The following is a 22,140-nucleotide window of genomic DNA, read 5'->3' as shown; positions in this document are numbered from 1 at the left end:
AGTGGTAATGGGAAAACCACTGATCTCTAGGATGCCCCTTCTAATCTAGCCCAGGTAGGCAGTAAAAGTTGTTACCACCTGAGAGCTTTTTGATGGCACATGTGAGATTGCTGGTATTCTTAAGTCCAGCTCTCAGTGGACAGGAGTGCACATCCCAAAAACCACCAGCACATTTGGGAACCTTGCTTATGGTCTCAGCAGAGACCCAGGTGTGAATGAGAACAGACTGAACTCCACTTTTATTTCTAGATGGGCTACTTAGGTCAGACTTGAGACACATTGAGAGGGCAACATGGCGGAAGCTTGTACTCCAACTGGCCATGTAGCTGTTTTTGAAACAAACAACCTCTGCAGAAGTCTTTGCCAAACCCAGTTTTTGCCCCTCAGAGTGGAAAACAAATTAGGATTGATCACTTCTCATACAGTCAGAGTTAAAGAGCAAACATTAAAGGGAGTGTGCAGCAATGTCACAGCACTCACTTTCCTTTCTTTCAGAACAATGCTACAATGCACTGTGTGTTTTGGGACTTTACAAAGAACAGTAAGTACTATTTACAAGGTTGCCATATTTTAGCCATCACCATCCTGATGATGCCCTTGGCTACCTAATGTGCCATTACAAACACTGATGTCTGTAGTTCAGGTCAAGTGCATCCAGGATAGGTGCTTCTTACTGAAGTCTACACCATTGTGCACATGCCATCCCAAGTCTCCCCCGCACAGCCTGGGGTGGCCCACAGGCACCCTGCCTCAGTTTCTCTGAGTGCCCCAAGAATAATTCAGTCACAGCCAAGCTCTTTGAAACAATAGTTCCTCCTCTTCTAGGGTCTAACTTATTCCGTATAATTTAGCATCCACAAACATTCATTTCGGCTCACCCCTCAGGGTGAGGGTTGCACAGTCCACCTTCCTGGGACTGTGGCTTTATGTTCGGGGCCTCCCCAATCCATAACTCACCACTCAAATCTAGGATGTCACAGTCCTTCTTCCTGGGACTGTGGCTCATAGACTTCTTTTCCCCAGCAGCTTCTTTCAGTAACTCCCTTCCCTAGGGACTGTGACAGGCATCTGCCTTTTCTGGACTCTTTTTATTCAATCCTCTCCTTTATCAGTTACCAATTTTCTGCACCTGGGGAGGCAGGTTATGCTTGTCACAGATGGGCTGGGTTCCATCTTCCCTCAAAGGGCCAGCCATTCTATGACAACCAATATAGTCAGTGTTATTTCTGAGGGATGGTCATCTAGCAGTACTTGTAATGAGGCATCAACACAAATGGTGAAGAGTAAAACTAAGCTAAAAGCAGAGTAAAAGTAAATCTAAAACTGAATTTACTTAAGAGTAACACTGATTTGATTAATTTAAGTTTCAACTGTTTAATAAGTAGGTCTGATTAGCAGATATGAATAATAAACCCCCTATGGGCAGGCTAGGCATAAGATTGGGAGTCAGGATATAGATATGATAGTAATCACTGTATTATAAATGCATAAGACCAACAGACCTGGGTTTTCTGTTCCTGATTCTGACACTCATCCACTTGTAAATGGAGATAACAATTTCCTCCCTCACAGTGGTGTTGTGAGACAGTATTTATTAATGGTTGTTAAGGAGCAATAAGATATTCGGCTAGAAAGTGCTTTAGACACACAGAGTATTATTATAATCATCTTCACCTGGACATGCAACTGAACAGGACTAATTCAGTGGAGTATGGTTAGCATAAGGAGGTGCTGTTCATACCTCTAGCTCATTAACAGGAATGGGGTTGGACAAGTTATCCTTATTGAAAATGCTACCTGAAGGTTGCTGAGTATGCAGGTTGGGGCTAATTCTGCACTCGTTTACACTGGTGCAAATCAGGAGTAACTCCATTGACTGCAACGTAGCTACAGAGGTATAGTACTAGGGTCAGTGGAGAATCAAAGCTGGGGTGGGCTCAAATTCGGATTGGGATTCTGAATTTGCAGGAGTGTCTGGATCCAAGGTTTTGGTTTGGCCCATTATAAATAAAGGGGCCAGTCATTGAATTTGGATCAGGATTCAAATCTGAAAGTTCTCAGAATTTATGGGTGACAGGATCCAGGAATTGGGGTTGGCCCATCTCATTTGTGTTCTGCTTTTAATGTGGACTAGCAGAATAACTAACACTTTCTGGTAAGATAAAACAGTTCCCAGTAACAAAAGTACTTCCCTCCCCAAAACAATGAAATGCTCACAGGAAGGGCTAGCTGATCTCCTGGTTAGAAATGGCAGAAAATCACTGTCAATGCTCTTAAATCTACTGAGTGTGTAGGATGGATTTAACAAAAAATTAGAGTTAGGCTATGTCTAGGGTGACCAGCTGTCCCATTTTTAAAGAGACAGTTCCATTTTTGCAGACTTTCTTATATAAGCACCTTTTACCCCCCCACACCCCGTCCCGTTTTTTCACAGTTGCTATCTGGTCACCCTAGGTACGTCAACACTACAGACCTGTGCCACTGTAAGGTCTCTTACGTAGCTGGCTATGCCGGCAGGAGAGAGCTTTCCTCCCAACGAGTGGCTGTAGGTGCTCTCCCTCCGTTGTTCACACCGGCCCTTTTGTCAGTGAATATTTTGTCAGTCAGGGGGTGGGTTTTTTTCACACCCCTGACCAACAAAAGTTACCAACAAAAGTGCTAGTGTAGATATAACGTTGGACTACAAACAATACTAAAAGAGCTCCAAAACGCTTCAGAAGGGGGAGGGGTTGCTTTATGTCAGTCTCCAGTGAGCCCCTTTAGCCATTCATCTCTATCTGGAAGGGTAGGCTGGTCCAAAATAAAACCTTTGAAGGGGGGGGGGGGGCAAATAAAGCGGAGATTGGGAGTTCCTGGGAGATCACTTCTTTCTCCCTAAAATACATGATTCAAGCTTTACATATCATGGTTTTGCAATGAAAGATTAACATTCTTCTCAGAGTTACTCCATTAAGTTAATGGTGTCATTCTAGTGTAGCTGAGCGTGGAATTTGGCCCACACTTTCTGCAGATTCAGGAAGACAACAGTGTACTAATTTACAATCAGCTCACGTTTGGAACGTTTTCTGTGCACTCACCAATGATAGAAATTTCTTCTTCTTTTAACTGAGAGTTTAGATTCTGCAGAATCTGAATATGTGATACCAGCCACATAAATAGGTTATAAATAAGTCACACCAGGAGAGATCTGGTCTCCAAGCAGAATGTTTGACTCCCCTGACCTAAACTGTTCCTCCCCACCTTTCAAATATTTACCATGTCCCCACCTCCTTAGATGTAATCTAGCCAACCTCTCTCTCTATATATATATAAATATGTAGTACTAGAAATATTTCTTCATTCCCCAAGTTTCATCTGTACAAGTTTAGAGATTCTAATCTCTGACAGTAATTCAAAACGTGTTCTTGTGTGAAATCTCACCCATGTGAGCTGTTAGCTGACCCTGCTATCTGTACTACCTTGAGCTCATAATCACACCTCTTTCATTTTTCAGAGCTATAAATTACTGGATATGACTAACTGGTTAAAAATTCCTTTCTGTATTGTACAGATGGACTCGGTGGTTGGAATACATCAGGGTGTGAAGTGAAACACAGAGATATGAATTACACAATCTGTTATTGTAACCATCTTACCCATTTTGGAGTGTTGCTGGTAAGTACTCCATGAATCATCTCCAGAAGACATTGACGGCACTACACCAAGTCATCACTGGACTTGTGGGAGACCTCTTAGTTCCAAATTAGCTTTTAGAGAGCAAATTGTATTTGGCTGGAAGTCATACTAATAAAGAAAGCAAATAAAAGTAAGTTTTAAGTTAAAAAAGAAACTGAAGTCCAACTGCACACTCAGTACAAATTCATTTTACAGCAATTGTCATTGCCTCTTAGCTTTCATTGCATCTTTACAATTCTCCCTAATGAATATTACTGCATTAGCTGTTGTATTGGGTTGTATGGTAATGTTAGTTACCTGCCAACAGCAACTAATGTTGTTCAGTTTCCCTGAAAGTGTCACTAATTAAACTCTCTTAATCTAAAAATGTACCAGCATTATCATCTATTATTTACATAACACCAAAAGTGTGTTAAGTACTTTAACAAAGTTCCTGGCCCAAAAACCTTTATCAAAACAGACAGTGTACAAATGAAGGATTGAAAATGGTTGCAACGAAAAGCAAAGTGATTGGGGAATTCTGAATAAACTATGTAGCAGACACTAGCAGAATTTCCTCACCCTGCCATAGGAGAACCTGCCTGGGGGAAACACGTGGTCCATTTCCCTTTGGTATGTGCAATATAAACACAAATACACACCTGTGATTAAACTAACTGGTCCCTAGAGGTCATCATTACTCACCTCAAATATAGATGCAAGAGCCCTCTCTGGTAGTAAAAATGTTACTTCTATAAGAAGGAAATTTGGATGTTGTAGATTTCATGCAGCTTGTCCTATTTCTAAATAAAACAAGTCAGACTGAACCAAATTGTAAACTCACTATTCTCCATTGCCATTCCGGTTACATACACTGTAGGAACTGTTTTGACTGCACGATGTCTACAATTCTCAGTACAAAAGGAAACAAATTACTCTTGCTTGGTTCAAAAGTCACATATAAAGCATATAGCAGCAGGTTATGGCAGGCAACAAGATTCATGTCATGAACGTCATTGGGAAGGAATCTATGGGAGTGAGGCCCATTTCACGGAGTGTTTTTCACAGCCTGGCTCTTGAAAGTACTTTTAACTTGGTGAATCCTCCCACACTTTGAAGCATCTGGCATGTGTCTCCATCCCCCCCACTTTCAGCAACTCCCATTTTAACAAATGAGAGTTTCTTCTACAAAATGAATGTCCATTCAATATTTTTGCTGTATTACTTTAAAAGCCGCATGGAAGTCTGAAGTGCAATGAGAATGATGCTTTTGCAACTTCTTGGCAATTAAATACTGGATATTTTCACTGTCTCTGGTATTTCACTACATTCTAAAATGAGTGGTTTGTAAAAATAATACAAACATTTAGAAAAAAAAAGGACTAGAAACTGCTCTTTCCCTAATGTGAAAATGTAGGAAGCAATTGGATTTTTTCTGCATGACGTAGGCCAGTTATGAGTAATGACCAGAACTCTTTATATTTTGACCTAGGACTTAACCCGGACAGTGATAGATGGTGTGACTCATCGCATATTAACTCTGATAACCTATGCAGGATGTGGTGCCTCTGCCCTTTGCTTGGGGGTATTGCTGGTGATGCACCTAACTCTTGAGTAAGTTGAATCCTTTCTTTTATTTTTCCCCCCATGCAAAAGCAATAAATGACCCCTGCAGTCACTGCAGGAGTTTTCAGTAACATTGATGCTAGATCAGTCACAAGATGATGATGGAAGGATGATCTGAATATAATACAGTGGAATAGTGGTGATATAACACTTCATGCTTCAGGGCATAAGACAACCTCCAACTAATGGAGATTAGGAAGTGATTTCCCCTGTGAACATGTTATTCCAAAACTGCCTACTGCAGTGTTTCTTTCACCTTGCTCCGGAACATTTGGTACTGGCCACTCTTGGAGATATGGTATGGGCTGTATTCAACCACTGGTTTGAACCAGTTTGGCAGCTCTTGTGTTCCTGATATGGTGTCATGGCAAGAGGATGGAATATCCTGTACGTTCAATGGTTTGGGTCCCAATCTCTATATGCAGTGTTAAAGGAGGCAGAAAATAAAAGATTGTTCCTATTAAACACAGCCTTGAAATGTAGATCTCCTCTGGAAAGTGACAGGAAAAATGGCACCTGTTATTTAGAGTCATATCTTCTTACTTGAGTGACAAAACATAAGTTTTTCCTACTTGTAACCCTTGTTTGCACTGTAACGCCAATACAAATAAAAGAGAGTAAGTGGGTTGTTCTTCACTTTGTGAAATATCCACAGAATTGTTTGCTAAATTCTAGTCATGGGTGACTCTACCAATTTTGCTGCCCCAAGCAGTTGCCGCCGAATTGCCGCCGGGGGACATGGACTGCTGCCCCATTCTGAATGTTGCCCCAAGCACCTGCTTGCAAAGCTGGTGCCTGGAGCTGGCCCTGATTCCAGTGAGTTGCTCAGATTTTACAGATGGCATAATCTGAAGACAACAGGGTTGCATAGATTAACCAAGGATCTAATTGGCCTGCTGGTTATGGTGCATGACATGGAAAAAATATAGCATTTGCAAGAATCCAGAAGAGTTTGCAGGGCTTGCAGCTAGAAAAGCCTCTTTTTTTATTTTTAAACTAAACACATATCCAGTATTTGGAAATCACTGAGATACAATAATCATGGAATCCTACAACGATATTTTTAGAGACACTTTTCAGAGTAGAAGCTCACATTTACTCCCAAGTAAGATAGAAATCCACTTCTTTTTATAGTAAGCACCTACAGCCCGACATAGGCACTGACAAATCTGAATAAAAGAAATAATTTTGCTTGATCAATATGGATTTTTAAATGTATGGGAAAAGTCTCCAATAATATTGGGCCTTATGTTATCCTGAAAAAGTGGTAAGCACAGATTATGAGAACATAAGAATGGCTATACTGGGTCAGACAATGGTCCATTTAGCACTGTATCTGGTCTTCCGACAGTGGCCAGTGCCAGATGCTTCAAAAGGAATTAACAAAACAGGGCAATCATCAAGTGATCCATCCGCTGTCATCCAATCCCAGCATCTGGCAGTCAGAGGCCTAAGGAAATCCAGAGCATGGGGTTGCATACCTGATCATCTTGGTAATAGCCACTGATGAACCTATCCTCCATGAGGTGTCTGAGAGATTTACTATGAGACCTTATTCTCAAAGGGCAATATAAAAGGCTCTCAGTGTAAATGTGCATCAGGTCTACCAGAAAGGTGGATCACTCTGCCATTGATGTGTCTTAGAGTGCTGAAAAGATATTCAATGTGGTGGAATAGAAATACTCATTACATGTTTTGTGTATTTTGATGAACTAATATACCAACTGAATGATGATGAAGCAAAGTTATGGAGAACTATAGGAGGATCTTTTGGAAAGAAGTGTTTGTCTACATGAGGACTTACAGGGAAGTTACTGTGAAATAGCTTCTGTGTAACTTTAAAGCATAATAGCTATTCCCCACTAAAACTAGAGAGCTAGTGCAGAATAGCTCTTCAGCAATAGTTATTCCAGGCTCTTTCCACATGTAGAAAGCCATAAGAATTAATTTAGATTGAAGAGAAGCTCATAATTGTATAGTAGCATTGTAGATTTTAGACCTCTATTTCTTCTTGCTTTTTCATTATTTTTTATTTGCCTTTCTAAGTTAAAAGTCTGTTTGTCTGCAATCCTTTCAGTTTTAAGGAGTTCCTTTTCCATGTATGGATTTTTCTCTTCCCTATGTTTTTGCTGTTTTAGTCTCCTTGATGTACAAACGAAAGGTGAGCTGACACTTCTGGACTAGACGCTATGGGCCAAATTACCAGAAAAGTGCACATGCAGTTGTAGTTACTATAACTACTTGCAAACTAGGTGGTTTTGTGCACAGAGGTACTCATTTAAGCATCTAAACAACTATCCTTTGCTTGGCATTTGCAAATATTCCTTTTGGTGTGCACAGTCACAGCAACAGAGCATGCATTGTTGTGGGCACTTTAATGTACAGACACACCTGAAAATCTGGCCGTAATGTCTTACCTACTCACAGTTATAAGGAATAAAGTAGCATGCAGTGCAGGGTATACTTAATATTTGATGGGTAGCAAGAGGTGGTAACGCCTCATAACCACCTAAATGGGTTCATTTCCTTTCCCCATAGAAAGATTGTTTATTTTCATTATTTAATTTAAATTAAACTTAAATTTGCAAAGAGGAAGGATGGTGTTGTGTTTAAGACACTGGAATAGGACTCAGGAGACCTGGACACAATAGGGAGCTCAGGGCAAGTCACTAAATCTCTCTGTGGCTTAGTTCCCCATCTGTACAATAGAGATATTTATACATTCCTTCTCCTATTCTTTGTCTGTCTTGTGTTTAGATTATAAATTCTTTGAGGCAAGGCATGTCTTTTACTCTGTGTTTCTATAGTGTCCAGTGCAATGTGGCTCTAATCTCAGGAGGGTCTTTAGGTGCTGTCATAATACAAATAATATTGTATTAAGTAAAACATGGGCTATGGCTGTAAGACAATGAAGTTTTGTCTTTTCCACTCACTGCCATCATGCCAATTCTAGAATGCTCCTCCGAACATGGATATCATCTACTCCTAGCCTTTGCAGCACGGAACCAGCAGGGAATTGAATTCTGTCTGTTATTTAAGAAGTTAGTGTGTAGGGTGTGCCCTGATGTTGGATACTAGGGGAGTGTTTTTAATTAAAAACAAGTTTTTATGAAGCTTAGTTTTAAGTCACTTAGGCTATTGAATACACATTTTTATTACCTCCTGCTAGAGAACCAATGTGATAACCTTTCATTAATTGGCAACAAGTGCAACTGCACAATGACAATATTGGAAACTCTCATTTCTTTTCACTTTTATTTTAGCAAGCTTCGCAGAGATTATCCTTCAAAAATCCTGGTAAATCTCTGCACTGCACTGCTGATGCTAAACCTGTTATTCCTGGTCAATCCCTGGCTGTCATCATTTAACAACCAGGGCCTGTATATCACAGTGGCTGTGTTCCTTCATTACTTCCTGCTTGTAGCCTTCTCATGGATGGGCCTGGAATCGGTTCACATGTACTTTGCTCTCAAAGTCTTCAGAATATACATTCCAAACTACATACTGAAATTCTGCATTGCTGGGTGGGGTAAGTAAGCAGCTTATCTCTCTTGATATCTGTGCTTGGTGTACTGCTCTAATGTAGGCATTCCTCACATGAAAATGCACTTCACCACTACAAGTAGGATTCCCTAGCCCAGACAGGTCCTGCTGACAGCTACTCCTGGACACTTGCATGAGAGGAAAGTGATCAGGAACAGCCAGCATGGATTCACCAAGGGAAGGTCATGCCTGACTAATCTAATCGCCTTTTATGATGAGATTACTGGTTCTGTGGATGAAGGGAAAGCAGTGGATGTATTGTTTCTTGACTTTAGCAAAGCTTTTGACACAGTCTCCCACAGTATTCTTGTCAGCAAGTTAAGGAAGTATGGGCTGGATGAATGCACTATAAGGTGGGTAGAAAGCTGGCTAGATTGTCGGGCTCAACGGGTAGTGATCAATGGCTCCATGTCTAGTTGGCAGCCGGTATCAAGTGGAGTGCCCCAAGGGTCGGTCCTGGGGCCGGTTTTGTTCAATATCTTCATAAATGATCTGGAGGATGGTGTGGATTGCACTCTCAGCAAATTTGCGGATGATACTAAACTGGGAGGAGTGGTAGATACGCTGGAGGGGAGGGATAGGATACAGAAGGACCTAGACAAATTGGAGGATTGGGCCAAAAGAAATCTGATGAGGTTCAATAAGGATAAGTGCAGGGTCCTGCACTTAGGACGGAAGAACCCAATGCACAGCTACAGACTAGGGACCGAATGGCTAGGCAGCAGTTCTGCGGAAAAGGACCTAGGGGTGACAGTGGACCAGAAGCTGGATATGAGCCAGCAGTGTGCCCTTGTTGCCCAGAAGGCCAATGGCATTTTGGGATGTATAAGTAGGGGCATAGCGAGCAGATCGAGGGACGTGATCGTTCCCCTCTATTCGACATTGGTGAGGCCTCATCTGGAGTACTGTGTCCAGTTTTGGGCCCCACACTACAAGAAGGATGTGGATAAATTGGAGAGAGTCCAGCGAAGGGCAACAAAAATGATTAGGGGTCTGGAACACATGACTTATGAGGAGAGGCTGAGGGAGCTGGGATTGTTTAGCCTGCAGAAGAGAAGAATGAGGGGGGATTTGATAGCTGCTTTCAACTATCTGAAAGGGGGTTCCAAAGAGGATGGCTCTAGACTGTTCTCAATGGTAGCAGATAACAGAACGAGGAGTAATGGTCTCAAGTTGCAGTGGGGGAGGTTTAGATTGGATATTAGGAAAAACTTTTTCACTAAGAGGGTGGTGAAACACTGGAATGCGTTACCTAGGGAGGTGGTAGAATCTCCTTCCTTAGAGGTTTTTAAGGTCAGGCTTGACAAAGCCCTGGCTGGGATGATTTAACTGGGAATTGGTCCTGCTTCGAGCAGGGGGTTGGACTAGATGACCTTCTGGGGTCCCTTCCAACCCTGATATTCTATGATTCTATGACATGGGAGTGTAGCAGATAGTCCTTGCTGCTCCTCTTCTGCACAGGAATACAGGCATGTGGATTGTACTGTGCCTGCAAGGAGTATCTATACTCAAAGGCTTCATGGGTCAGCATCACCCAGCCCTGCTCTGCTGGAGCAAGACTGTTATTGGCCCCTTCCATGGATATGCAAAGAGAGAGGGGACTTAATGAGCTTCTTTCCCAACCTCTCGTGCCCCTGCACAGGGATCAATCACAATCCTAGTGATCCTGTGCATACCAGCTGCCTGAATGAAGGCAGCATGGGGGAAGAACCATGGGCCTGTCTCCATTCTGTGGCCAGGTAGAGGGGGATCACGCCCTCCATCTCTAAGGACAGTGTCCTGTAGCTGCCACTCCAACATGCACTTCCAGGGAGCCCTCTGAGTGAACTCTGGCTCCAATCAGAATATTTTTGGGGGACTCCAGCAGTAGCATGGCCCCATCCACTCTCCCGCCAAACAACAGGGCACTAAAGGCATCATCTATCCATTAGCAGGGAAGACTGGCGAAAAGGGGCTAACAAGCAGGTTTGCATTAAAAAAGAGCAGAATTTGACGCAGTGATTATAGTTCTGTTAAGTTGCCTGGATAGTTGCTAAACTCAGTGACTATTTTTAAATTCCACACGTACATCACCATCTATGTCATTAGATTTTGCACACAACTATGCTGATTATTAGCCTTACAAGAACTCTGTTTAGGCACAGCTCTTAACAGTGATGATGTCTGTAACAATCATTCTGGCAAACAAAAACAGGAGCTGAAAGGAACATGGTAAACAGGAAAGGAGTGGCACTGAAGATTTGTGGACAAGTACTATTTGAAAAATGTCAACCTCATTAGATTGTTACACAGAGTGCTACTACCAATTTGTCTTTTGCCATTCTAAGATTTTTCTAATGATTAGTAGGGGTTGTGTTTGAGCTATTATTTTAGTAGAGTGGATCCCTTCTGAAGATGTTTGAGAACTCGAACATTTTGCAAATGAAGATATTTTATGCCTACTCATCTGCAGTTTACATAGACAATTCTGCTCTGATGCACGTGATTTCAGCAGAGCCTTCAGGCGTGTTACTGAGACGAGACCTTGACCTACACATCTGTATCACTGCTGTAATTATTAATCATGGACTGTCACATCCAGGAGACTAGATGTCTCCCACTTCCAGATTTCCTTTTTTTGTTTTCTGTTTAAAATCTCTCTTTTCTCCCATGCTATTAGGAATACCAGCTGTTGTAGTTGTTACTCTCCTCATTATAAATACAGACTTTTATGGCAATGGATCATTTTCTAAAAACCAGAACTCATTCATTTTTTTGTAAGTATATTTGAAGGAATTGGCCCAACATCTTGTCTCCTTTTATTTCTTCTAGTTCATGCTAATCTCCTTCTCTTTACTTTGCCACTTTGAGTGTCAATTCCTCTTTCTTTTCGAAGAATCTCTTTGCTTCTGGAACATATTAACATAATCTCATAGACTCTTAAGGTCAGAAAAGACCATTATGATCATGTAGTCTGACCTCCTGCACATTGCACGCTGAGGCCACAGAACCTCACCCACCCATTCCTGTAACAGAGGACACAACTTTTGGCTGAATTACCGAAGTCCTCAAAGCATGATTTAAAGACTTCAAGTTACAGACAATCCACCATTTACACTAGTTGAAATCTGGCAATGACCCTTGCCCCATGCTGCAGAGGAAGGCAAAATAACCCCATGATCTCTGCCAATCTGACCCAGAGAAAAATTCCTTCCCAACCCAAAATATGGCGATCAGTTGGATTTTGAGTATGTTGGCATGACCCAACAGCCGGACACTTGGGAAAGAATTCTCTGTAGAACTCAGAGTCCTCCCCATCTGGTGTCCCATCACCTGCCATTAGGGATCTTTGCTACTAGCAGTCGCAGATTGCCTGCAATGGCATATAGGCAGCCTCATCATACCATCTCCTCTATAAAAACTTATCAAGATCAGTCTTGAAGCCAATTAGGTTTTTTGTCCCCACTCGTCCCCTTGGAAGGTTGATTGTAAATCAAGACAAACCTATTCCATGCGTTCAGTGGAGTCGCTATAAGAATAATTTGGTCCAGTGTTCCACAAGCTTATGTTAATTCCCCAGGGTTTTTGACCTTCTCATTCCTGTATCTCCTTTGTCCTTATCAAATCTCTCGTAATCTTGAATTCTTCAGTTAGATCACATCAACCTTTCTTCTTTTCCAGTGAGACTAAGCTACTCCTTTATCCTTTCTTCTGAAATAATGTTTACATCAGGAATACTCCAACTTGCTTTTTGCCATGCTCTGGCTAAGATGGTACTATGCCCGTAATAACAGATTGTGCATTTACAATCGGACTGGCCAGGGGGCAGAACATCGCTATGGCATCTCAGGAGCAAAACAGGGAAGGAATTATGTATCAGAGGCACTATTACTGCCACACTGGAGCAAGGGGGGAAGCAGGAATCTGCTACTGAAACATCATCTGAGGAAATTCTAACCAATGCCCATCCATGTGCTGTATTGATAACAGAATAGCTCCCTAATTAGTTATTTTCAGCTTTCTATGTTCTTCCCCTTTCCTGTAGTTGCTGGATTCAAGATGATATTGTCTTTTACACCTCCGTTGTGGCCTATTTCTGTGTAATATTTCTGATTAACATAGTGATGTTCATCAATGTTCTTCTTCAAATTCATATCATGAAATCAAAGCAGCAAATAAAATCCAAGAACTGGAAGCAGGACTTTCTCCATGATCTGCGAAGCATGGTCAGCCTGACATTCTTACTCGGCTTAACCTGGGGCTTTGCCTTTTTTGCCTGGGGATCAGCAAGGATTTTTTTCTTGTATGTCTTCACCATTTGTAACACACTGCAAGGTAACTTCTGTATGAGATGCTGATAGCAATATGGTGTATTTCTATCAGTTTATGGGTGTGATATATAAATACATCCAAAATGTCATCTTACCTACCCAAATTGGGGTGGTTGAGTAGCTTTGTTTGTATCATTTGGAAGTTTGGATAGTTTAATAATAAAAATCCTTTTGAGTAAGTGAGATGATATCCTGAACTTTATACAGTATATCACTGTCACAATTCAATACTAGTATGTAAGGACTTGCGGTAATGCCTTTGAAATTCAGGTCCCAATCTATGCCCTTTTCAGGGACACAGACACAATCCATTTCATCTGGGCATAGAAATGCATGCTTGGATTTTGCAGTGACTAGCAGACTGCCAAGAATGTCTGCCCTAATATCAAATCTGTAGAGGACTCTTTTAGTCATCTGTTAACTCATGTGCATTAAGGAAGAGAAGAATAGCCCTCAGAGTTCTGTGCTAATATAATATAGGCTGTGGATCTGCCTCTCTCAGACTCAGACTTTAAGGCCAGAAGGGACCATCATGATCATCTAGTCTGACCTCCTGCAAATTGCAGGCCAGAGAACCTCACACATACACTTCTGCAATAGGCCCATAACCTCTGGCTGACTTATTAAGTCCTCAAATCTTGATTTAAAAACTTCAAGTTACAGAGAATCCACCATTTACTCTAGTTCAAACTAGCAAGTGCCTCATGCTGCAGAGGGTCTCTGCCAGTCTGACTTGGGGGAAAATTCCTTCCTGACCCCAAATATGGAGATCAGTTAGACCTTGAACATGTAGGTAAGACCCACCAGTCAAATACTGAGCTGTATGATATGTCTGTGATTGAAGAGAGCATGAAAGCTTCAGAAATGAGGCAGGAAGCTAGGGAATCAATATGAAAAATACTGATTTTGTCTTCCTTCTTCCTTTAGGGCTCTTTATCTTTGTATATCATTGCCTAATGAAAGAGACGGTGAGGAAGCAGTGCCGAGTGCACTTTTGCTGGGGGAGGTTTCGGCTCAATAATTATTCTGGTAAGACACTTAAGTTTATTGTTTTGCTTGACTCATTTTTAAGCTATTAATGGCATAAGAATTAAAATGGAAATGCTTTTGTGTCACAAAAGTACTGCTCCTATTCTGGCATTTAAGATTGAGTAAGTTACAGTGAAGGATCAATTGCAGTATATTTTTATCTAATAACTTTTTTCCTAAAATATCTGAATTGACTTGAATATGGAAGTGCTTAGTGTTGCTGTCTTTATATACTGCACTTCTGTGGCACTTGCAATCCAAGGTTCTCAAAATGCTTTACAAATCCACCCCTTACAAGGCCTGCCACTGATGTCACATCCATTCTTCACCAGAAAGGTGGGGTGTCCCAATGTACAGGTTTTCCACAGTTCCCCCACTACAGTGGAAAAGTGTTAGGTCTTAACGTTCCTCCATGAATTCTTCATAGATTAGCTATTGAATCTATTAATCAAGGTCCAATGTGGTAAGGGGGTAACAGCATATAGATACGGGACAGATTTTCAAAACAGCTTCAGCCTCACCTCTAAAACTGCAGCTGTAATAGTTTATTGCATGTACAGATGGTATTTTTATACAGAATTCCAGTCATTACAGCAAATACAGTTTGCTTATACAAATCTGAAATTCTGAGCAAGCAAAAATCTTGGGCATAATTTTAGAGACTGTGTAATGGGGTCAGCACCCACCTCTCACAAGTGCCCCCCTGGTCAAGTGCGTGTGCTTGCAGTTTCTCGGTTTGTGATAATGGGCTGGTACCCACCTCTCGCAAGTTCTCCCCTTAGTCGATGGTTTCTTTGGCAGGTCTTCAAGTGTCTCAGCCTTCCAGAGAAGTCACACACACTGTCTGTAAGTGGAACAGAACAAACCTCTTCCAGGGGCACTGTTTTCCTGCAGCCCTCTCTGGGCTCCATCCCAGCAGCCAACCAGGAGCTCCTTCTTAGTTCTCCTGGACCCTGCCCAGACTGAACTGTCTGTGGTACTACTGCTCTTTCAGCCAGCCAGGAATCCCGGTCTCTCTCTTCCAGCTCCAGGCAGTAACTGACTGATTCTGTCACTGCTGCTCCTTTTTACATGGCCCTCCTGGCCACTCCTGCAGCCACTCTAAGCCGCTTGGAGGACTTCTCTTCTGCTTCTCTCTGGGATGGGGTGTGGTGAGACCCGGAGGCCTCCAGCAGGGGGCCTCTGGGCCTAGTCCACCCCGACACAAGCTGTTAAAAAATTTGGTATAAAATTAATAGAGTGTGGAACCCCTGGTTACTTCAGTAGCTCTTCTGATTTGACAGCTCAAGAAAGAGCAATCCATGCACTGCCATATAAATATTAATGTGTGTGTATAAGATATAATAAAATAATACTGTATGTAATCCATATACTATGCATCAGATTGTGCTTTTAAGGTGCAGGCCTGTGTTGTGGGTGGTGCAGCTCTCCACCACCCCAAGGGATCACAGGGGAAATACACCACCTCTAAAATGTGTGTAGCACTGTGGCAGGGTCCTGCTGGAGAAGCCCTTAATCAGCTCCTGCCATTCCAGCCCCAATCAGGGAGAATGGATTGGGGCTGGGTGAATCGCCCTATGTTTGCCTAGTAACTGACCACACCTGCCAGCCTCATTAGCAGGCGCTATAAGGCTGGAAGGAAGTTAGAGGAAGAGCGTGTGTGAGTGTGGAGACTAAGAGCAGGAGGTCAGGCTCAGAGGGAATAGGAACCCCCTAGTCTGTTACGGGCCAAGTCTGTGGTAGGCCAAGCAGTTGTAATGCCTGTATATAGTTGGAAATTGGTGGTGGGAAACTGATCATGAATAAAGAACATGGGTATTGCACCAGTCTGAAGTGTCCCTGATTCATGGAAGAGAGGGGCCAAGGGGCCGAATCCAGAGGGGTGCTGTGGGTACCCCATTACAAGCATGTTCTCTCCTGAACATCTGGCCAACCCGACTGGCTGGTTATAGAGAGTGGGAGGCTATGACCCTACCTCCTATCCATCCATCCCATCAACTTTGGAATGGCTAGCTAGGAAAGACAACAATTGTACTTAGTTCCTTTTATGGGGAGGCAGAGGCTCCTTGTATCCATCACCTCTTGCACAGGCATGTTAGAGCTAATATAAGAATTGCCAGCATGGATTAGAACCAAGGTCCATCTAGTTCAGTATTCTGTCACCAGCACCAGATGCTTCAGAGGAAGGTGCAAGAACTCCACAGAGGGCAGATGTGCTTTCCCTGCCCTAAGTCTCATCCTGGTCTCTAATAGTTGGAGATTGGCATGAGCCCTGAAACAAAGTTTAATATCCTTCTAAACTCTTTGTCATTAATTATGATAACTCTGGGTATTTTTGTTATCCCTATAAATGTCCAATTCCATTCTGAAACCTGTTAAGTTCTTGGCCTCAGTGACTTCATATGGCAATGAGTTCCACAGTTTAAGCACATTTTGTGAAAAAAAGTATTTCCTTTTACTGGTTTGAATTTCCCACCTTTTAATTGCATTAACTGTATCTTTGTTCTTGTACTATGAGTCGCGGAGAAGGGAAGCTCCCAATCTCCCTTCCCTAGAGCACTCAGTATTTTATAAACTTTTATCATGCCCCCTCTTATTCATTTCATTAGGTAAACTATCTCTGTCTTTTCAATATCACATCACATGAGATTTTTTTCCCAGGCCCTTAATCTTTCTCATTACCCTTCTCTGAACCCTCACCAGTTCTGCAATATCCTTTTTGAGATGGAGTGACAGTATAGGACAGTATAACCAGTATATCCAGATAAGGCTGCACCACTGATGTATATATAATATTCTGCATATTGTTCTCGGTCTCATTCCTTATGCATCCTACCATCTTGTTAGCTTTTCTGATTAGAGCTGCTCATTGAGCAGAGGATTTCATTGATCTGTCCACAATGACAACATACCAGAGTTGATACACTTAATTTAGAACCTTGTAAGGCATATCAGTAGTTTGAATTAAATCCGATGCTTAAATTATTGATTAAAGGATTAGAAAATGTACCTTATAATGATAGACTCAAGGAGTTCAATCTATTCAGTTTAACAAATAGAAGGTTAAGAGGTGGCTTGATTAGTCTGTAAGTACCAATGTGGGGAACAAGTATTTAAAAATGGGCTTTTCAATTTAGCAGAGTAAGGTATAACACGATCCAGTGGCTGGAAGTCGACACTAGAAAATTCAGATTTGATATAAAGCAGAATTTTTTAACAGTGAGAGAGTAATTAACCATTGGAACAATTTACCAAATGTCATTGTGGATTCTTCATCACAGACAATTTTTAAATCAAGATTGGCTGTTTTTTCTAAAAGGATCTGTTCCAGGAAGTATTTTGGGAAAGTTCTCTGGCCTGTTATACAGGAGGTCAGACTAGATGATCACAATGGTTCCTTCTGATCTTTCAATCTATGAAATTTTATTTCTCATTTTACTGAAACCTCCCTTTCTAAAGATTAATGTCACTATGTCTTTTTTTTTTTTTTTGGTTTGGCTAGACACAATGTAGCCTTGGGTGTGTGATTATATATTAACACTCAGAACATAGACAGATGCAATAGACATATTTGCAGATTTACAACAGGAGGGCTAACACACCGAAAGGAATAAAGGCAGAAGAGGAAAGTGTGTTGCAAATGTTCTCACATGCATCATAGTATATTATAAATAGTGATTAAAAAGAACACAGAGAGGGACTTTTATTTTATAGTTATGCAAATAATTCACCAAAGAGACAGTCTATGGAGGAGCTTCTAATGAAATAAACCTAGAAGAACACGAGAAAGCAATGGGACAATTACATCTTTTGAGTTGCTTACACTTCAAAATCTGGTTTATCAAAGCAAGATCATTTCCATCTGCAATAAACGCCAACAAAGCTCCAGCCCAGAATGACCAAACTGTAATATATGTCTCCACCAGAGACCCACGCAGGAGAATTAGTATATATGTTATATAGTACTGGAAACATTTCCCCAATGTACAGAGATTGATTCCTGTCTAGTGTAGTTGTGAGTGTATTACACAGTACCTATTTCCAAACTCTGCTACCTCAGGAAACCACTCAGAGTGCCATGGAGTAATCAGCTGCATCTCATGATATAGTGACCTAACTAACTGCACCCAAAATATTACCTCTTATATGTCCTTTTATTCCCAAACTCACCACTCTATAATTTCAGATTGGAGCAGGGCAGAAACATCTGTTGGATATAGACCAAGGAATTTGGAGCATAAACTATCATTTTGAAATCAACGAAGTCTCTGAAGTCTAATGCAACAAGCTCAACTTCCAATGGTTCAGTCTCCTTACCGGAAACTTCTTTGGATATGGACTTGAGAGCAGGTAAAAGGAAAGTAAAGTGCACTGATTTTTATAAATTCAGAATGTTACAAACCAACACCTGTGGCATAGGTGCCGACCCCGTGGGTGCTCCAAGACTGGAGCACCCACAGGGAAAAATTGCACCCACCGGCAGCCAAGCTCCCCACCCCACCCCACCTCACCTCCGCCTCCTTCCCTGAGCACATCACGTCCCCACTTCTCCTCCCAGCGCTTGACGCCACAAAACAGCTGTTTCATGTCGTAACAAGCTCTGGGAGGGAGGGGGGAAGAGCAGGAACATGGCGCGCTCAGGGGAGGAGGCGGGGCCAGGGTGGGGATTTGGGGAAGGGGTTGGAATAGGGGCAGGGAGGGGGCGGAGTTGGGGCAGGGACTTTGGGGAAGGGGTTGGAATGGGGGCATGGCAGGGGCGGGGCCAGAGGCAGAGGGGGGTCAAGCACCCACCGGTGCCAGCAGAAGTCGGCGCCTATGACCTGTGGTAGTCAAAGCCCAAGCTGTAGAAATAGAAAAAAAATTGCTACCATGTCTATGTCAGACCCAGACTTCAGGCTAGGGTTTCTGTTACAGCCAGTTTCTGCTAGGCACAGCAGAAATGGAAGGTTACCAAGGAGCTGGCTCTGGCTACCTGATTCTCTGCTCAGACTTACCGCTAAGTACAGATGGGGGCTACTCTAATTTATGCCATCTGACAAGAGTCGTCAAGGAACTGCTGAAGTGCATTCTACTCTGGGTTTGCCCCCTTCCATTCCCAACATGTTACATACCTGGGGGTTGCACAGGAGTGGCACAGGAGTCAGCTTTGCCAGCTCTATGCCAATTAGGGGCATCTTCACCCCCAAAAAAATCCCAGCAGGAGAGTTACACCTTAAAGGGGTCTGATTTTCAGAAAGTGCTGAGCACTCACACTCTGAAAAAGGAGTCTGAAGCTTAGCATGCAAAATCGTTCATCATTTTTGAAACAGGCCTTCTTTCTTTCTCTCCCAAGGAAGTTAAAGCATAGTGATATTCTGTTCTCCCTCTTATTTGGAAAGATTTGTTGTAATGAGAGCATTACATAGAAATCTGTATTTCTAAACATGTAAACAAGGGAATCAAACCATGCTTACTGAAAACGATCCTTCATTCATTTTGCCTAGCTGAGGTGCAGTACACCCTGGGCTCTGTAACTCCATCTGCTTAACAGGGAAAACATCCTCGGGCAAGAAGAATATCACCTGTGGATATATAACTGCACAGTACGCAGAAAACTAAGTTTGTGCAGTGATACCCAACCTGTTTTTTTTCTGCTTAGCTGAAGACTGTCCTATTTTGTGGCCTGTACAAATAAATGTTTATCCAAGTATTTATTTATTTTTAATTATAAAATAAGCATTCTGAAGATTGTTATAGGGCTAAAGTCCTGCTCATGCAACCCTTTTGGCTTCACTGGAGTTGCATTGCTGCACGTGTGGGGAGAATTTGGCCCTCATGTGTGTGGTGGTTAAGTCTTGACTTGATAATGGAATGCTGCTGAATGATGACGTATGTGATACAAAGATACAAATATGACAAAAGATACGTATGTGATACAAAGATCCATTAATTATTTTTGTAACTGTCTGATTTAATTGTTAATTAGCATCAGCATATCAAACCATGTTCAGATCCAAAAGCTACACTTAACTTACAATTAATAAAATGTAGAACTGGTAAAAAACAGGCTTGGAGTTTCCCAGTCAGAAAAACATGAAACAATAACTCTGGATGTGTAAAAATGTCTCATTTTTAGGGAGTGGCAAACTTTATGGATTGTGAGGCTATGTCTACACTATACACTTTGGTCAATGTAAGTTACATCAGTGTAAAGCCGCTGCAGTTAGTATATTGCTCATGCGCATGCATGGCTGGCTGCTTGCATCGGTGCTGCACATATTCACCAGGAGTGTTTGTGCTGATACACAGTGCAGTGCACCATGCATAGGTAATCCAGTGTGCCACTTGCTACCACCTCGTGCACCATCTTTTGGGAAATTTTCACAATATATTGTGAGACAGAAATGAGTTGTGCAGGGGTGACTAGGAGCAAGGGGTCAAGTTCCATCATGCAAATTTCTCATCCCATAATGCCATCCATAGCCTATACTTGTGCGTCATCTTTTTAAAAAATACCACAAACTCGTGGCACTTTTTGCTATCCACTATCTCTGACAGAAGCATGGAGGCTGCAGAGCTCTGCACTATTGTCATTAACATTGCAAACATAGGATGAACAATCCTCTGATATTTGCAAAGCTGCAGGAAGTACCACAACAATGGGGGACATGACAGTTTCTTCAAGGATGGATTGCTGAGGGGGACAGCCAAATCCAATTCAATGTTGTTGGTGGCATTCATGGAACAGCTGAAGATAGTGGAGAGCTGCTTCTGGGCCTGAGAAAAAAGTACTGACTGGTGAGATTACATTGTAATGTAGGTTTGGAACACTGAGCTGAAGAACTTTCAGCTACAGAAAACGAAATTCATGAATCTCTCTGCCAAGTTTGTCCCAGCTCTCCAGCACAGGGACACCAAAATGAGAGCTGCCCTGATAACTGAGACGCAAGTGGCAATTGCACTCTGGAAGCTTGCAATGCCAGTTTGCTGCCGGTCAGTGGAAAATCATTTTGGAATTGGAAAATTCATTGAGGGCTGTTGCCATGCAAGTGTGCAGGGCCATTAATCATTTCCTGTTATGCAGGAATGTCTTGGCAATGTCCATGGATGGACTTGGAGCTATGGGGTTTCTGACAACCAGCACGCACATCCCTATTTTGGCACCAGTCCACGTTGCCATAGCGTACATCAACAGAAAGGGCTATTTTGATAATAGTTATGCGAGTGATAGTGGATCATGGGAGATGCTTCACTGATATCACGTGGGCTGTTAAGGGAAGGTGTATGACACTCGCATCTTTAAGACCACAGGACTGTGCAGAAGCTTGCAATCAGGGACATTCTTTCCTGAACGATGGATTACTGTTGGCAATGGTGAAATGTGAGTAGTGATTCTGGCTGGACCCAGCTTACCCCTTACTCATGAAAATGTACACCAGCAACCTTGACAGAATCAAGAAAAGATTCAACTACGGCTCTGCAGGTGCAGAATGAAAGCTGAACGTGCTTTTGGTAGGTTGTAGGGATGCTGGCATTGTTTACTCACAAGACTGGATCTCAGAGAAAAAAATATCCCAATAGTTACAGCTGCCTTCTGTGTCCTGCATAATATCTGTGAGACAAAGGTAGAAAAGTTTCTGCCGGGGTGAAGGTGGAGCAGCTGTTTGGTGAGTTTGAACAGCCAGACACAGTGGACATTATGCGGCTGAGGGTGGCCTAGAGAAGCACCTTAACCAGCAGCCACAGTAATGTGGTATGGTAGAGTGTGCTCTGCCTGGCCCTGCAGTTTTGAGGGTGGTTAGGAACAGTGGAGTGCTTGGTGTACATGTAAGAATACCACACTATCTTTTAATGCACCTATGAATTCTGTGGTGCTTGCTGTACATTATAATTATTACACTGTGTTTTTCACTGAACCTATGAATTCTGTGGTCCTGTACAATTACAAGGAGTAGGTGCTTTGAGTACCACACTAGGCACAGTGAAGTAATAAGATAAA

The 22,140-nt window shown here is 42.2% G+C and overlaps 2 protein-coding genes across 13 annotated transcripts in view; one reads left to right on the top strand and one right to left on the bottom strand.

Annotated features, from left to right (window-relative positions):
* MAP7D3 (MAP7 domain containing 3) overlaps window positions 1-3,742 on the bottom strand; it is a 165,797-nt gene extending 162,055 nt beyond the window's left edge. For 6 of the 9 annotated variants that reach the window (XM_078854267.1, XM_078854271.1, XM_078854272.1 and 3 more), the window contains exon 1: window positions 3,636-3,741. In XM_078854267.1, the coding sequence (XP_078710393.1) occupies window positions 3,636-3,687 (52 nt within the window). In that variant the 5' untranslated portion in view covers window positions 3,688-3,741. Of the gene's footprint in view, window positions 1-3,635 lie in introns of all 9 variants that reach the window. The other 3 variants (XM_078854265.1, XM_078854268.1, XM_078854270.1) reach the window with 1 other exon arrangement.
* ADGRG4 (adhesion G protein-coupled receptor G4) overlaps window positions 1-20,168 on the top strand; it is a 34,235-nt gene extending 14,067 nt beyond the window's left edge. For 3 of the 4 annotated variants that reach the window (XM_078854275.1, XM_078854276.1, XM_078854274.1), the window contains 7 exons: window positions 496-541; window positions 3,551-3,654; window positions 5,147-5,268; window positions 8,544-8,809; window positions 14,061-14,162; window positions 18,349-18,512; window positions 19,646-20,168. In XM_078854275.1, coding sequence (XP_078710401.1) covers window positions 508-541; window positions 3,551-3,654; window positions 5,147-5,268; window positions 8,544-8,809; window positions 14,061-14,162; window positions 18,349-18,416 — 696 coding nt within the window. In that variant the 5' untranslated portion in view covers window positions 496-507 and the 3' untranslated portion in view covers window positions 18,417-18,512; window positions 19,646-20,168. The remainder of the gene's footprint in view (window positions 1-495; window positions 542-3,550; window positions 3,655-5,146; window positions 5,269-8,543; window positions 8,810-14,060; window positions 14,163-18,348; window positions 18,513-19,645) is intronic. The other variant, XM_078854277.1, reaches the window with a different exon arrangement.
* The last annotated feature ends 1,972 nt before the right edge of the window (window positions 20,169-22,140 follow it).

Source organism: Lepidochelys kempii, chromosome 9 (assembly GCF_965140285.1).
Source record: "Lepidochelys kempii isolate rLepKem1 chromosome 9, rLepKem1.hap1, whole genome shotgun sequence".
Lineage (NCBI taxonomy): Eukaryota > Metazoa > Chordata > Testudines > Cheloniidae > Lepidochelys > Lepidochelys kempii.
This window is presented reverse-complemented; position numbering and strand designations above follow the sequence as displayed.